The sequence below is a fragment of the Arabidopsis thaliana genome (genome assembly GCF_000001735.4).
Source record: "Arabidopsis thaliana chromosome 1 sequence".
Lineage (NCBI taxonomy): Eukaryota > Viridiplantae > Streptophyta > Magnoliopsida > Brassicales > Brassicaceae > Arabidopsis > Arabidopsis thaliana.
In genome coordinates, this window is record NC_003070.9 from 26,544,990 (window position 1) to 26,561,299 (window position 16,310).

At 36.0% G+C, this 16,310-nt stretch overlaps 6 protein-coding genes across 10 annotated transcripts; 4 read left to right on the plus strand and 2 right to left on the minus strand.

Moving 5' to 3' along the window:
* Window positions 1–199: 199 nt before the first annotated feature.
* Window positions 200–4,227, plus strand: AT1G70430 (Protein kinase superfamily protein; the record flags this gene model as incomplete). Of its 4 annotated transcripts, NM_001334446.1 has the most annotated exons (18): window positions 343–508; window positions 597–767; window positions 858–1,112; window positions 1,179–1,303; window positions 1,375–1,423; window positions 1,544–1,657; window positions 1,737–1,907; window positions 2,023–2,154; window positions 2,236–2,364; window positions 2,436–2,515; window positions 2,633–2,750; window positions 2,855–2,965; window positions 3,059–3,169; window positions 3,277–3,357; window positions 3,444–3,484; window positions 3,574–3,625; window positions 3,720–3,966; window positions 4,155–4,227. In NM_001334446.1, exons 2-17 carry the CDS (start codon window positions 600–602, stop codon window positions 3,765–3,767), a joined length of 1,785 nt encoding a protein of 594 aa, NP_001319360.1. In that variant the 5' UTR covers window positions 343–508; window positions 597–599. The 4 variants fall into 4 exon arrangements, with proteins under 4 accessions (NP_001323340.1, NP_001323342.1, NP_001319360.1 ...); NM_001334448.1 differs by lacking the exon at window positions 4,155–4,227 and having other exon boundaries at window positions 244–508; window positions 590–767; window positions 2,603–2,750; window positions 3,429–3,484; window positions 3,720–3,767; NM_001334449.1 differs by lacking the exon at window positions 4,155–4,227 and having other exon boundaries at window positions 425–508; window positions 590–767; window positions 3,429–3,484; window positions 3,720–3,767.
* SRO3 lies at window positions 3,963–5,647 on the minus strand (the record flags this gene model as incomplete). Of its 2 annotated transcripts, NM_105712.3 has the most annotated exons (5): window positions 5,068–5,647; window positions 4,744–4,982; window positions 4,540–4,658; window positions 4,353–4,460; window positions 3,963–4,146 (listed from the first exon to the last, which is right to left on the minus strand). In NM_105712.3, the coding sequence occupies exons 1-4, from the start codon at window positions 5,529–5,531 to the stop codon at window positions 4,365–4,367; spliced, it is 918 nt and encodes a 305-aa protein (NP_177201.1). In that variant the 5' UTR covers window positions 5,532–5,647. The 2 variants fall into 2 exon arrangements, with proteins under 2 accessions (NP_177201.1, NP_001321500.1); NM_001334450.1 differs by lacking the exon at window positions 3,963–4,146 and having other exon boundaries at window positions 4,365–4,460.
* Window positions 5,648–7,586: 1,939 nt separating this feature from the next.
* On the plus strand, window positions 7,587–9,570 carry AT1G70450 (Protein kinase superfamily protein; the record flags this gene model as incomplete). The annotated part of the gene is made up of 7 exons (NM_105713.2): window positions 7,587–7,992; window positions 8,078–8,167; window positions 8,241–8,311; window positions 8,393–8,469; window positions 8,672–8,819; window positions 8,906–9,067; window positions 9,218–9,570. The coding sequence occupies 7 exons, from the start codon at window positions 7,587–7,589 to the stop codon at window positions 9,446–9,448; spliced, it is 1,185 nt and encodes a 394-aa protein (NP_177202.1). The 3' UTR covers window positions 9,449–9,570.
* A 1,145-nt stretch (window positions 9,571–10,715) lies between these two features.
* Window positions 10,716–14,333, plus strand: PERK13 (root hair specific 10). The gene is made up of 8 exons (NM_105714.4): window positions 10,716–12,012; window positions 12,092–12,562; window positions 12,648–12,734; window positions 12,833–12,903; window positions 13,017–13,093; window positions 13,249–13,396; window positions 13,483–13,644; window positions 13,736–14,333. Exons 1-8 carry the CDS (start codon window positions 11,166–11,168, stop codon window positions 14,003–14,005), a joined length of 2,133 nt encoding a protein of 710 aa, NP_177203.1. The 5' UTR covers window positions 10,716–11,165; the 3' UTR covers window positions 14,006–14,333.
* A 36-nt stretch (window positions 14,334–14,369) lies between these two features.
* On the minus strand, window positions 14,370–15,134 carry AT1G70470 (uncharacterized protein). Its single transcript, NM_105715.3, has one exon. It carries the CDS (start codon window positions 15,043–15,045, stop codon window positions 14,581–14,583), a length of 465 nt encoding a protein of 154 aa, NP_177204.1. The 5' UTR covers window positions 15,046–15,134; the 3' UTR covers window positions 14,370–14,580.
* Window positions 14,672–16,243, plus strand: AT1G70475 (uncharacterized protein; the record flags this gene model as incomplete). The annotated part of the gene is made up of 3 exons (NM_001334451.1): window positions 14,672–15,014; window positions 15,073–15,083; window positions 16,235–16,243. The coding sequence occupies 3 exons, from the start codon at window positions 14,672–14,674 to the stop codon at window positions 16,241–16,243; spliced, it is 363 nt and encodes a 120-aa protein (NP_001323138.1).
* Between the last annotated feature and the right edge of the window lie 67 nt (window positions 16,244–16,310).

Sequence of the window (16,310 nt, forward strand, 5' to 3'; positions counted from 1 at the left end):
TTTAATAAGTACCATTTTAACACTGTTATCCAAAATAATAAACTTATAAAGGTTTGTTATTTTACAGAGAGGAAAAAATTCATAGAGAAAATCGGCATTAGTTTAATATTTCCTCAAAAGGGCAAAATAATAACTGAAAAAGAGAGAAAAAATCAGAAGAGGACGAAAAGAGAGGATCCAATTAAAAATCGGATTAGATTTTTACTAAATCAAGACATTGTCTGGTCAAAATCACCAAAAAGAAAAAAAAGTTAGCCATAACAAAAAACTTGGATCCTTCACCAACTCATCATCATTTTACATTGTGTTGTAAGATCTTCCTCCTATCTTTTTTCCTATGGACGATAGATTCGAATCTAACTTTCTCACCTTCATCACAAGATCCTCGTCCTCTTTCTCGTAGCCTCCTCCTTCTACCTTCTACGCCACCTTTAAACCCAAACCAAATCTTTAATCATAACTCAAAACATTTTGCTCTCAACAACAACGACAACAACAACCCACACAGGTTCTGTTTTTTCCCCTGCATTTGTGCCTCGTGTCAAAATCGTTTGGTGTTAGTTTTGGTTATTTATCGAAGTTTGTGTAGGAATTAGAGAATGGCTGGTTCATCAACGAAACGATTTCCTCTATATGCTAAAGATTATGAGCTCTTTGAAGAGGTAGGAGAAGGTGTTAGTGCTACTGTGTATAGAGCTCGTTGCATTGCTCTTAACGAGATTGTCGCTGTTAAAATCTTGGATCTCGAAAAATGCAGGAATGATTTGGTTTGTCTTCTTAATCTTTTTGACATATGATTTGTATGAAAGTTACATTTGTGTTTATACAAGAAACAAAATCATTTTTTTTTCATGTAGGAAACAATACGCAAGGAAGTTCATATAATGAGTTTGATTGATCATCCGAATTTATTGAAAGCGCATTGTTCGTTTATCGACAGTAGTAGTTTGTGGATTGTAATGCCTTATATGTCGGGTGGTTCTTGTTTTCATTTAATGAAATCTGTATATCCGGAAGGTCTTGAGCAACCTATAATTGCTACTTTGTTGAGGGAAGTGCTTAAAGCTCTTGTTTATCTTCATAGACAAGGTCACATCCATAGAGATGTTAAGGTACTTTACTGTCTTGTGTTTTGAATAGAGATCGTTGGTTTGTTGTTTACATGGTTCGTTTTTTAGGCTGGGAATATATTGATTCACTCAAAAGGCGTAGTTAAACTTGGAGACTTTGGAGTTTCAGCATGTATGTTTGATAGTGGAGAAAGAATGCAAACAAGGAATACATTCGTTGGGACTCCTTGTTGGTACGTTTTGGCTTATCTCTGTATATGTTTTGTTATTTGGTTGGTTTGTTTTAGCCAATGTGTTTCTACAGGATGGCACCTGAGGTTATGCAGCAACTAGATGGATATGATTTCAAGTATGTATGCACTTTTCTAGTCTATCTGCATAGCAATCATTGAGCGAGTAGGTTATTGATTCTAACACTTTTCTGTTTGGCATTATAGAGCTGATTATGGTCGTTTGGTATAACTGCCTTGGAGCTTGCTCATGGTCATGCCCCATTTTCCAAATATCCACCTATGAAGGTGCTACTAATGACATTACAAAATGCACCTCCTCGTCTAGACTATGACAGAGATAAGAAATTCTCAAAGGTAAGTGGTATTTAGTGATAACACAAACATACAAAAGTTAGATTCTATATCTATCACTTAAACTGTAACGTGTTCGCAGTCATTTAGAGAGTTAATCGCAGCGTGCTTAGTTAAAGATCCGAAAAAGCGTCCAACTGCAGCAAAACTTCTGAAACATCCTTTCTTCAAACATGCTCGGTCTACAGATTATTTGTCCCGTAAAATTCTTCATGGTCTTTCTCCACTTGGTGAACGTTTTAAAAAGCTCAAGGTGGAGTTCAAAGAATTTCCTTATCTGTTTGGAACTTCGAATTTTCATTACTTACCTTTTATATATTAGTAGGTGTGACTTAAGGTCTGCATTTTCTCTTATGTTTGCTCTACAGGAGGCAGAGGCTGAGTTGTTCAAAGGCATAAATGGTGACAAAGAACAGTTGTCTCAGCATGAGTATATGAGAGGAATTAGTGCTTGGAACTTTGATCTTGAAGCATTGAGAAGGCAGGCATCACTTGTAATTGTAAGTAAGGTCATATCTTAGAGTAAACGTAAAACTAGTTTTTTTTCGTACCTTCTCAATGCTTCAGTGTTCTGTTATCAGATTCCAAATGAAGAAATCTATAATTCAGAGATACAGGAACTGAACAGAAATGGAGATGTACCAAAAGGAAAACCAGTGATACAAAGGTCACAGACTATGCCTTTGGAATATTTCTCAGAAAAGGCAAGTGTTTTTTTTTGTCATATGAAGGCATATCTCTGCGTGCCTGTCTTGACATATCATGGTCCAACAACTTACAGGATATGGTGAGTGAGAGTAGCAGTCAATTAACCGGTTCATTACTTCCTTCGTTTCATCGCAAATTCCTCCCGGCTCTTGGGTACTCTTATAACATTTCTCTTCTCTATACAAACTTGATATCTCATTAGTTTGCTTACACAACTTTGAAATAAACATATTGAACCAGATATCAAGTTGGTATCATTTCTAATGAAAGCAATGCATGTAACTCGAGCGATAGAGCAGCAGAGAAGCTCGCTTTTGAAGAGCCACGTCAAGTACTACACCCATTAGCGGATACAAAGAAAATTAGAAAAGCAGGAAGTGATCAGCAGGTAGTATTGGATTGCTGTGAATATAATAATGTCATGCGGTTCTTAGAATGTGATTCCTTACCGTAATGGTACTACTCACATTTTCAAACAATGTTCCTTATCAGGAGAAACCAAAAAATGGTTACGCAGATAGTCCTGTGAACCGTGAATCTTCCACATTATCAAAGGAACCATTAGCGGATACAAAGCAAGTTAGAAAACCAGGAAATGAGCAGGTAATTTTTGTTTACTTTGAATATAATAATGTCATGCGGTTCTTAGTTTGTGATTCCTTGGTACTCACATTTGAAAACAATGTTCCTTATCAGGAGAAACCAAAAAACGGCTATATAGTTAGTCATGTGAACCGTGAATCTTCCACATCAGAGGAAATCCTCCCACTGTTGCAGAGTCTCCTGGTTCAGAATGACATTCAAAGGGTTTGTGTGTTGTCTGTTTCAACCGCTTCTTGTGGATACACTTCTCCTAAGTGGTTATTAAGATTTGGCTTCTGAACATTTTTACACTGTATTTGTTTTCTTGGCAGGCGCAAGTAATCAGGTTAATTAGATTTTTTGATCGAACTGCGAAAACGGAAAATCCAATCTCAAAAACCGAAGGAGTGCAGGTAAGTTCTTATTCTCATGTGATGCCTTAAATACTTAGAAATCACAGAACTAATAGCATAAAGACCCACAGATATATCCATCAAAGGAGAAAGATCTGCAATCTCAAGTTCAGTTTTTGGAGCAAAGGTAATGACATAACTTCTTCATTTGTTTGTTTGTTTTGGATTAAGAATTAATTAGAAAGTTGAGATAAGGTGTTTAATGTGTGTTTTCAGTGTTGAGAAGCTTGTAGAGGAAGTTCAGAGAAGAAAAGATATAAATAGTCAGGTAAAAAGGGTAAAACCAAAATGTAGAAGTAAAAGTCATACTTATAAAAACATTTACAATAGTGATCAATCTAAAATCTTTTATATGTTTGCAGCTAGAGCAACAGATCAGCTCTCTGATTAGCAGCAACAACATCTCTTAAGTTTAATGGAGGAAGATTATTCTTTTATGTATTCATTATCTATAGTGACTCTCTCTTTTTTTTTAACATAAATCCATTAGAGACAAAAGCAAGCAATGGGCATTGGGCTTTTAACCAAGTGTCTTTTTGTATTACTAACGTAAAAATCTGGTTTGATACAACTAACACACAAAAACAAACAAACAAAAAGAAAAAAAAAGTATACTTTTTTGTTGTGATTTCCAGAGTCATTCCATTACAACAAATCAACAATCTACTATATTCTATATATATATCCTATGTGTGAAAATGTGTGTTTCTTCTTGTTTCAAACCTACTCCATTACGTATCATCAGCTGCTGTTGAACTTTGGCTAATTCAGGTAAATCTGTAACGTCCTCTGCCAAGAAAAAAAAACAAAAGTGTGATCAATACTCATCTGACTTATTCTACAAGTCTAAAAGAAAAAGATTCTTTTCATAAACCTATTAATGTATATATTTCATCTTCACAAGAAAAGTATTAGACCTTGCTCTATAAGAAAAACATTTAATTATGTGTAAGTCATCTGATTATGAAAAACAAATCTTGTTAAAGTAGACTTACCCTATACAGTTTTTAACGCCTCTGATTCTTGAGTATCTTGAAAAGAAGATTGTCTCCAACCACTTCCCTAATCTTCCTAACTAGCTGCTCTCTCCTCAGTTTCCGTTTCTACACAAAGAAACAAGAATTAAAATCAGAGAGAGACCATCACATTTACTAATGGATTTGAATAGAAATAACTCCATACCCTAAAATCATCATAACTAGTCAAAATCAAGTTCATTCTTGCAGCGTCAAGTGACTTTGAAAGAATTGACATAAGAACAGAGAAGCTAACACATGGTGACCTTGCTCTTCCAATTAGACCTGAAAAACAAAAACACACCAACATTAATTTCTCCCTCATAACCACAAAACACAGAATCTTGAAGAAGTTGTATATTGTTGTTACCTCTGAGAAGATGAGATTTGAAACTGACGATATAAGTTGGAAGAATGTAAGAATTCATGTTACAACTCCAAATCACATATTTTCTCGGATTCTCAAGATTATCAACACCAGAATCAAATTGGTTTGAACTTGGGTAAGATTGTTTAGAACCGGTCACAATTTGTTCCGGTTTACCAAGAATCACACGGCATAAGAGAATATTCTTGATCCCTTCTTCATCACCTTCACCAACTAAAGCCCTGAAACCATCATCAATTTTCACTTTTTCATCATCAAAATCACAAACTAAGAACTTAGACAACTGAGAAAAAACATAACACTTACGCAGCGAGAGAGTAACGATGATGAACAAGATGAATTCCAACACCGTGAGATCCGACGTCGTTTTCGACTTTCTTGATCTCTCTATTACTAAACCCATACGTAATAACACGATCGATCTCTTCTTTAGAACCAGAGTACCAACCGTACCTAATATTCGCGTAACCGTTGTTCTTCCTCTTCATAGCTTCTGTGAAAAGCTTGAACACAGCGAATTTAGCTTTCGTTGTGATTAATCTCTGCGTTAAGATTTTTCGTACGGTGACGATTGTTGTTTCGGTGGCGAATGAGCCCATTCCGGAGAGGAAACAGTTTTTGATGAGGTTGTGTTCGAAGGTGGCTTCACGGAGAAGAATCGTTGCATCGCCGGAGAAGTTAGGTGCGTTGTCGGAGATGGGGTTGATGATTTCGCCGTTGTCTAAATTCGTGACGGATTCTTGATCTTCGATCTCGACTTGTGCCGCCATTAGAAAAGAAGAAAGAGAGTTTCTTGAGAAAAGAGAAAGTGGAGAAAGGTTTGTTTTCAATGGCGGTTTTAGGGATTTGCAGTTATAAAAGGTGAGAGAGAGAGAGAGTGGCGGTGTGGTGATTTGTTCGTACTACGTTTAAAGCGAAAACTTGGACAGCAAGTTTTCTGATTTCTACTTCTATTTTTATTCAATTACTATTTTACCCTTTTAGACTATATTTAGAAATGAGAAAACCCAACGTTATTTGAAAAAAAAAAAACACATTCAATGTGTAATGATAAAATTTGAATTTGAAATTATGTGATTATGGTTTGTGACTAAGCTATTAGTCTATTTAAAAAATTTGGGCAAGGGTACTAAAACTTAGAAAAATAAATATAAACCAAGTAAATAAATGCGACAAAAAGGAAAAAGGTTACGTATTTCAATGTCGGTTACATGTATTATTATAGTAGTGTTCGAATTCTCCTCTACGTATTTTTTTCTTTATCTGTTCCTTAAGGTTAAGTTGTTAACTTGTGAAATTGGGTGTTAATAGAAGATTCTTCCATTAGGTTCCTTCCACATCACATAATTCTGTTTTTTCATTCATGTATAATAAATTAATAATACAAGAATATCAAAGAAGAAATATTTAATAAATTATTTTTTGAAATAACATAATTTCAATGCAAGTAGATATATCTCTCTATTTTTTTCAAATTGAAATCTTGTCCGAATGCCCCATGCTTAAAGACGTATATATATATATATATATAATTATATTGTTAATTACTGATGATAGAAAAATATGAAATGGTATGGAAAACATTCCAAAATTTCTATCATTTGAAAACCAGTAGAAATCAAAAGGCCCAAAATATTTAAAAGCCTGGTTCAGGCCTGAAGCCGCATCAAAATCATGCATCAATTTTTCTGGCACAAACGGGTCGGGTCAGAGAATAAGAGTTCCAAATAATAATTCAAAAACAAATCCATCAATTTAGCGCGGTAACCCGGATATTCTAAAAAATGAAAGTGAGCAAAAAAGAAATCAAATGTTCAAAACAAATCATATATATGAAAGTTGGCCAACTCTCTCCATATGATTGACACATCATCACTTTAGCATTTGACATGTGTCTATTAATTATTTAAGCTTTTCAACTTCTAATTTATAGGTTAATGATATATTTCTTATTCAATTTTATTTTACATATTTAATTATACTATTACTAAATTTATTTTTATTTTATATGATTTTTCAATAAAACTATTTTAATAGTTTTCTCATATTCGAAGATTTTTTTTTGTAATCAAAACTCAAAGTATGAATGTATAATAGTCGTGGATTACTTAATGATTTGAGTAAGTTATTCTCTTAAATTGATATTTATATTCTCTTATGATATTTATATAATAAATCACTGAGACTGAAGAATAAGTAAGGAACTCTATCATCAAATGCTTAGGTTTCTAGAATCCAACACTACCTTCTCTTAAACTGGTTTAAGACAAACGTTGTTTATGAATTATATGTATGATGCATTGTTGAAAATGTTGTTAGAAAAAAATATTTTTAATATTAAAAGTAATTGCTTATTGCACGAGTGAATGATTAAATAAATAAAAATTAAATTTAAATTAAATAATACAAAAAAATCCGAAAAAACCGCGGGGCGGGTGAACATCTAGTAAACATAATAATTAGAGAGAGCCGCATTTTTGGATCAAACGCCCACACGAAGACGTGCCTACAATTAACTCTTATCATCGATCACTAAATTCTAAACTAGATCATGGCGACTTTTTTTTTTTTTTTTTTAAAACCTTGACATCGTCAATTTAAACTAGTTGGCTCTGTAAACCTTTTGTTTTTTTCTTTTCTTAGAAAAGATCTTTGTTCAAATTTAAACTACTTGTCTCCAGTTGAACAGTAAAATAATTATTTTTGCTACTTGGAGTTGATTTAATCAATTGATGAATAAGGAAAAGTTTCATTAGAGAGAGACGATAACTCTCTGCTTCTATGAAGTGGTTTTGGATTTCTGGATAACAGGAACAATTCAAAGAATGTGGAGATTAAAGAATCAGAAGAAGAAAGAAACGGCAGATTCGCCGAGTTCTTCTCCAACAGCACCGTCAGTCGATTCAGCGGTGATGGGAAGTGGTCAGACTCATTTTACCTATGAAGAGCTAGAGGACATAACAGAAGGGTTTTCTAAGCAAAACATACTTGGAGAAGGAGGTTTTGGTTGTGTCTACAAAGGTAAACTAAAAGATGGAAAACTTGTTGCTGTTAAGCAGCTTAAGGTTGGTAGCGGACAAGGAGACCGTGAGTTTAAGGCGGAGGTTGAGATTATTAGCCGTGTTCATCATCGCCATTTGGTATCGCTTGTTGGATACTGCATTGCGGATTCAGAGAGATTGCTTATCTATGAGTATGTTCCTAACCAAACATTGGAGCATCATTTGCATGGTGAGACTCTTTTACCACTTTTTTCATTAGACAAGATTTTCTTGACATGTTTTTTTTTACTTACATTGGTTATGTTCTTGGACAGGGAAGGGTAGGCCAGTGCTTGAATGGGCTAGGAGAGTCAGAATCGCTATAGTTCTGCCAAAGGTTTGGCGTATTTGCACGAAGACTGTAAGTACTTTTTGCGATGTTTATTCAGTTTCAAATAGAAGCTGAATCAAAGCGACTTTATTTATCTTGTTTTGCAGGTCACCCAAAAATCATTCACAGGGACATAAAGTCCGCTAACATCTTGCTGGACGATGAGTTTGAAGTTCAGGCAATCTTTGAGCTTTTGACTCTGTAGTTTTAGTTGATGTGAGTTTTATCTGTTCTTAGACTTCTGTTTCTTGATGTTTAGGTTGCTGACTTTGGACTTGCCAAAGTCAATGATACAACACAAACTCATGTCTCAACTCGCGTTATGGGAACCTTCGGGTAAGATTCACGTAACGGGGGTACTCTTATAGTGAACCTATCAAAGTATATATCTCCATTTGAGAAGAAAAGTCCTTGGCAGTATCAGTGTGCTTAGCCTTCTAAATCTGATTGTGATGAACTAGTACGTATAGAGAGGTTAAGAGGTTATAAATTGTTGAAAAGTACATAAGCCTCTAATGTTATAGGCTTTTGTTATCAGGTACTTGGCACCAGAATATGCACAAAGTGGACAACTTACTGATAGATCAGATGTTTTCTCGTTTGGAGTTGTTCTCTTAGAGCTTATAACTGGACGCAAACCTGTTGACCGGAACCAGCCTTTGGGAGAAGAGAGTTTGGTTGGATGGGTAAAGATACTAATCTGTCTTGACATCTCCATATATGGTTGGACTTTGCTCTAGTTAAATACTAATCTGTCTTGACATCTTCATAGGCTCGTCCACTACTTAAAAAAGCCATTGAGACCGGTGATTTCAGTGAACTAGTTGATAGACGGCTCGAAAAGCATTACGTGAAGAATGAAGTTTTCAGAATGATTGAAACGGCTGCTGCTTGTGTTAGGTATTCAGGTCCAAAACGTCCACGCATGGTTCAGGTACATTTCTAATAACATTATTCGTAGCCGCACAGCTAGCACTATGACTAATCAAAACCCACATATATAGCAACAAATAACAATTTTATACATGTCATGTGTTCTTTATAAAAAATTTGAAAACTATAAACAAAACTTGTTTGAAATAAGGTTTTGAGAGCACTAGATAGTGAAGGAGACATGGGAGATATCTGCAATGGAATCAAAGTGGGACAAAGCAGTACTTGTGACGACTCTGGTCAGAATCATAGTGTGATAAAGGACGTCGGGTCTATAGGAAGAGGAGGAATGGTGGTATCAGGGGTGAGGGTGGTCACACGTTTGATGGTTGATGCTTATCATAATCGGCACGAGGGAAAGAAAGCAGAGAGAAGAATCTGAAGGGATGCTGAAGATCCTGATCTCACTTTTTATTTCCATTTCTGTAATCTGTAGAATGGGGTGCTAAAACTAATAACAACTTTACTTACTTGAAATTGAAATACTTAAAAAACTAATGCGTGTTTACATATTTCAATGTCGGTTACTTCGCATCTTAACAGTGTACGACTACGAATTCTCTTATATTTTTGTTGTTCTTTCCTAAAGGTGAGTACAAAAATATTGGTAAATTACTCGTTAACTTGTGAAATTGAATATTAATAGTCTTCCTTCCACATCACATAACTCATATTTTTGGATAATTATTCAGATATAATAATAAAATTATCTTAAAATATATTCTCTTTCAGTTTAATATTAGTTGTCGTTTAAACTTTTTTCACGAATATTAAAAAAAAATATATTTTTTTTCTGTTTTACCTCTAATTAATATTTTATTTAATTTGATATCATCAATAAATAAATTTTAAAAATATGGATAAAACTTGAAGATATGTCAAACATCAGCATTGAAAATCATAAGGAACAACTAATTGACCTTTAAAACGACAACTAATACAAAACGGAAAAATATTAAATTTACTTGCACTGAAATTATGTTATTTCAATAAAAAAAAATTTCTTGCATTGAAATCATGTCCGAAACTCCGAATGCACCATACTAAAATATATGGTTACATCTAGGGACGGATCTACAGTGTAAGGAGGTGGGGCACATGCCCCACACTAATCCTTGATAAGTATTTAATTGTTCAGCTTATTACATTAATATTGGTAAGCTTATTTGGAAGAAGTGCCCTACTCTATGTCCCAGAAGGTGTGTTCGATACCCTTACACTGGTATTTTATTTCATGTTTATATTTTCCCCATATTTATTATTTTAAAAGAAGTTTCACTAATATGGTGCCCCATACAGTTTTCCGCCACTTACATCTTACATACGTGTGTATTACAAAAAAATGTTTTCTCAAAATGATATTATGACCAAAAGAAAAAGATAATTCCTAGATTTCTATCATTTAAAGAACAAGAGCAATCAAGAGGCCCAAATATATATTGGGCTTTATAAGCCTGGTTCATGACTTACAAACACGTCAGAGTGGCAAATTTCAAACGGGTCGGGTCGTATTCAAAAAAGAAATCCATCAATTTTGCGCGGTAACCCTGAGATTCCAGAAGTAAATAGAGCAAAAAAAGAATCAAAACAAAATAATATAATAGAGAGAGCCGCATTTTTGGATCAAACACTCACACGACGTGCCTCCAATAAACTCTTATCATCACAACAATCACTAAATTCAAATAAAGATCATGGCGACCTGTTACAACATTATTATTCCTTTCAATTTTTATACGAAGGTAAGAGAGAAAGAGGACCTCCATTAATTTTTACCTTGACATCGTCAAATTTTTATAATTCCGTAATGGCGTCCATTTCTCATCTTTCTCCAGCTATCATTTTTTTTTTCAGTGATTAGAAAAATCTTTGTTGATTTGGGAGTTTAATTTCAGATTTTAATTAGTTGTTTCCAGTTGCAGAACAGAAAAATTATATTAGTTGATTTATTATTCAATTGACTTGTTTTAATCAATTGATGAATAAACTCTCTGCTTTGCCTTGTATGAAGTGATTCCCTAAAACAGAGAGATTTCTGGGTTTTAGGGATTTGAGTGTTGTTTCTGTTATACAGAAACAAATTCAAACAAGGCAAAAAAATGTCGGACTCGCCAACTTCTTCTCCACCAGCACCATCCGCTGATTCCGCTCCGCCGCCGGATACCTCATCCGACGGATCTGCTGCTCCTCCACCTACGGATTCAGCACCACCTCCTAGTCCACCGGCTGATTCATCTCCGCCTCCAGCTCTTCCATCTCTTCCGCCAGCTGTCTTTTCTCCTCCGCCAACTGTCTCATCCCCTCCTCCTCCGCCGCTTGATTCATCTCCTCCTCCGCCGCCTGATTTAACCCCGCCGCCAAGTTCTCCCCCTCCCCCAGATGCTCCGCCGCCGATTCCCATCGTGTTCCCTCCACCGATAGACTCACCGCCGCCCGAGTCCACCAACTCCCCTCCACCTCCAGAGGTGTTTGAACCACCACCGCCTCCGGCCGATGAAGACGAAAGCCCTCCTGCTCCTCCACCTCCGGAACAATTACCTCCTCCAGCGTCTTCACCGCAAGGAGGACCCAAAAAACCAAAAAAACACCATCCAGGACCAGCCACATCTCCTCCTGCTCCTTCAGCACCAGCCACATCTCCTCCTGCTCCTCCAAACGCGCCGCCACGTAACAGTTCCCACGCACTACCACCTAAGTCTACCGCTGCAGGTGGACCTCTCACCTCGCCATCTCGCGGAGTCCCCAGCAGCGGAAACTCTGTCCCGCCACCTGCAAATAGCGGTGGCGGCTATCAAGGGAAGACTATGGCCGGTTTTGCAATAGCCGGTTTCGCAGTCATCGCCTTGATGGCCGTTGTGTTCTTAGTCAGAAGAAAGAAGAAGAGAAACATTGATGCCTACAGTGACTCACAATACTTGCCTCCTTCAAACTTCTCCATCAAATCAGGTTAAAATCTTGATCCATTCTCTCATCTTCAAGAAGATGCACAAATGTTTAAACATATTTCTTTCGCTTTAACGTGTAGATGGATTCTTATACGGTCAAAATCCTACAAAGGGATACTCTGGTCCTGGTGGTTACAATTCACAACAACAATCAAATTCCGGAAACAGCTTCGGCAGCCAACGAGGAGGAGGAGGTTATACACGGTCAGGGAGCGCACCTGATTCAGCAGTGATGGGAAGTGGTCAAACACATTTCACATATGAAGAGCTAACGGACATAACAGAAGGATTTTCTAAGCATAACATACTTGGAGAAGGAGGTTTTGGTTGTGTGTATAAAGGTAAATTAAATGATGGAAAACTTGTTGCTGTTAAGCAGCTTAAGGTTGGTAGCGGACAAGGTGACCGTGAGTTTAAGGCGGAGGTTGAGATTATTAGCCGTGTTCATCATCGCCATTTGGTTTCTCTTGTTGGATACTGCATTGCGGATTCAGAGAGATTGCTTATCTATGAATATGTTCCTAACCAAACATTGGAACATCATTTGCATGGTGAGGTTCTTTTTTACCACTTTTCTCATCAGACAAGATTTTATTGTGTGTTTTTTTTTACTTACATGGGTTATTTTCTTGATAGGGAAGGGAAGGCCAGTACTTGAATGGGCTAGGAGAGTCAGAATTGCTATAGGTTCTGCCAAAGGTTTGGCGTATTTACACGAAGACTGTAAGTACTTTTGCAATGTTTATGCATTTCAAAGTTCAAACGGAAGCTGAATCAAAGCAACTTAATTTGTTTATGTATGTTTTTGTTTTGTTTTGCAGGTCACCCAAAAATCATTCACAGGGACATAAAGTCCGCTAACATCTTGCTGGACGATGAGTTTGAAGCTCAGGCAATCCTTTTTTTCTTTGAACATTTGCTCTTTTTTGGAGTTTTTTTTGGCTCTGTAGATTTAGTTAATGAGAGTTTATTTGTTCTTAGTTTTCTGTTTATTTTGGTGTGTAGGTTGCTGACTTTGGACTTGCCAAACTCAATGATTCAACACAAACTCATGTATCAACTCGCGTTATGGGAACCTTCGGGTAAGATTGATCACAAATTCTTTATTAAACTACTAGATATGATAAGGATGAACTAGTTTGCTTGTATACAAAGGTTAGAAGGTATTACTTATTGCCATATATTAATAACATCTGAGAAGTACCTAAGCCTCTATTTTGTTGGCTTTTGTTATCAGGTACTTGGCACCAGAATATGCACAAAGTGGAAAGCTGACTGATAGATCAGATGTTTTCTCGTTTGGGGTTGTTCTCTTAGAGCTTATAACAGGACGCAAACCTGTTGACCAATACCAGCCTTTGGGAGAAGAGAGTTTGGTTGAATGGGTAAAAATACTAATCTGTCTTGACATCTCAATATATGGTTGGACTTGGCCATAGTTATTTAAATGATCTAATCTATGAACTCTCAGGCTCGTCCTCTGCTTCACAAAGCCATTGAGACCGGTGATTTCAGTGAACTAGTTGATAGACGGCTCGAAAAGCATTATGTGGAGAATGAAGTTTTCAGAATGATTGAAACAGCTGCTGCTTGTGTTAGGCATTCAGGTCCAAAACGTCCACGTATGGTTCAGGTACATCTCTAGCAACATATAAAAATTCTATACATGTCATGTTCTATGTTATAAACTTTGAAAACTTACAAAAAACTTTGTTTGAAATAAGGTTGTGAGAGCATTGGATAGTGAAGGGGACATGGGAGATATCAGCAATGGTAACAAAGTGGGACAAAGCAGTGCTTATGACTCTGGTCAGTATAATAATGACACCATGAAGTTCAGGAAAATGGCATTTGGTTTTGACGATAGCTCGGATTCCGGGATGTACAGTGGAGACTACTCTGTCCAAGACTCCCGGAAAGGATCCAACGGAGCTTCCTCTGAGTTCACAAGGAATGAAACCGAGAACCGAAACTTCAATAACCGGCGCTACTGATCCAAAAATAGGTCAACTTATACCTAATCATCCCTCATGCTTGAGCTCTTTGTACAGCATTAATGCTCTCTTTGAATTTTTTGTGTGAAGATACGTTTCTTGCTAGCCGCTACCTTTAGTTTTGCTCCATAATTCCCATTTGCCTCAAAAGACTTATTATAGGTGAGAACAGAGAAAAGCAACCAAAAAAGAAAAAGAACTCATAAAAGTTCTTAAAGAGTGATTTGAATCTTGTTTGCTTTTGTTTGCTTCTCTGTGTTGAGTTTCGGATTTTTTGTTGAGTGTGATAACATAAATGAAGAACTCCATCTTCTGATTTTTTTTTTTTACATAATGAGTCTTCTAATTGTTACTTGTTATCTCATATTTTTTTTCTTGCTTTCATATATATTTGATACCTAAGTTTCATACCCATATGAAACAAAACCAAACGACCCAAAACAAGACCAAAAACAAACAAGCAAGAATAAGATAAAGTGAACAAGCATTGATGAATTCTCTTGTCTTATTAAGACAATGTTCTGACCGGAGCTTGAAGTCGGAAACCTCCGTGTCTGAGGTCACCTTACACATGGTTAATATATAACCGGAGGTGGTCTTTTCCCTCCTTTTCCTCCACCTCCTCCACCACCACCTCCTCCTCTCTTGTTATCAAACCCAAATTCTATGTCCCCTCCGTTTCGACCAGTGGGTTTGCTCATAGGACCAGGCCGCTTCATATCGAAACCAAACTCCACATCACCTCTTTCTCTTGGTTCACGCTCCACAGGTCTAATCTCACGGCTCTTCTTTGACGATGGTTTCTCATGCTTCGAAGCTTTGTTGTTGTTTTTGTCTTTGTGTTGCTTTCCACCGCGGTTGCATAGTCTTCCAAACACACAAGCCAGTGCTGCCAGAACAAGAATTGCGGCTAGAACTATGAATGCTGTACCAAACGAGCCACTTGAACCGGAGGATGAAGGCGAGAAAGAAGATGAAGTAGAAGAAGAAGTAGATGGATACACTTGTGGTTGCTGAAACTCTTGTGGTTGGTCTCCCATTTTATTTTATTTTGGTATTTGATATAGATTTATGTGAGGTATATGCTTTAGGAGCTCTATGATGTTGAAGACTACCTCAATTTATGCCATTTCCATAGGAAATGAGGCCAATGTATTAATAGTACTAGCACTCACTCCTTTCCTTGATCATTCTCTGTAATAAAGTTTAAGTGAGACATTGTTTTTTTTTTTTTTTTTTTGAAATAAAGTTACCTATAGCTTACTTTTGTGGAAATTATCAGTTTGTTTTTTGTTTTCTTTTTCTTTAATAAAGAAATATAGTTGTTTTTTCTTTTCTTTTGTTATCAACAATGTGGCTATGTTTAAGAGATGCACTTTAGAGGATTTTCTGATTGCTTTGTATGAAGAGAAAGTGGGATTTTGGTTAAGAATTTTGAGATGAGACACAATTTCATTGTTTCCAAGAAAGATGAATTAAAGATTTGATGAGTGGGAAGATGCTTTACCAATCATTGACTCTACTCTTTAGATTCCCATTTCCCATTAATTTATACACTTTTTTCTCTACTCTTCAATCTCTAATTTTCAATTCCGTAGTGCTTGAATGTATCTTATGTATTCTATATAGTATATTGTAATAAAGTTGAGCTAAATATCAGGAGAACAAAATGATGAGTTTGCATTTTCAAATAAAAGTAGGATTATGGATCCACTAGTTTTTGCGAATAGTACTCATTCACCATCAAATCTTCTTTAATGGTAAGTGTTAAGTGTTAACCCTTCTTGTGAGTTTCTTCTAACCGAATCTATTTACTTTAGTTCTGTAGGTAGTCTTTTAGAGTGGGGTTCCACAAGAGAGAATGTAATCGGAATGTATTTAACATAGGGATTAGTGTAAAACACATTTTATGTTCATTCTTTCACGCAAATATTAGTTTCCTCTTTTCTTTTTCATATTTCTTTCAAACTTTTTGTCTCCTTGAATGTCTTTTTCTTCCTCAGAAAATGTTGAAGTGTTCACATGTCTTCTTTTCAATGCCTTGCCTAATGGGATCGACCTTTAGATTTTGAATTTTGATTCTATAATATCTTGGTGAGACTTCTTAACCAATTAGTTTTCTTTAGCTCGTGCTTGAGACTTATCACTTATGTAACGTTTTTCATATCTCTTGGTTTATGTTTTGTTTGGTTTTGATGTTTTTATGTTTCTTGTATTTCTGGATTTTAGTTTGTTTAAAGGAAAAAATACTTATGCGAGATTTTAAATAGTAATTTAAAAAAAGAGAAAAAAAATCTCGATTAGT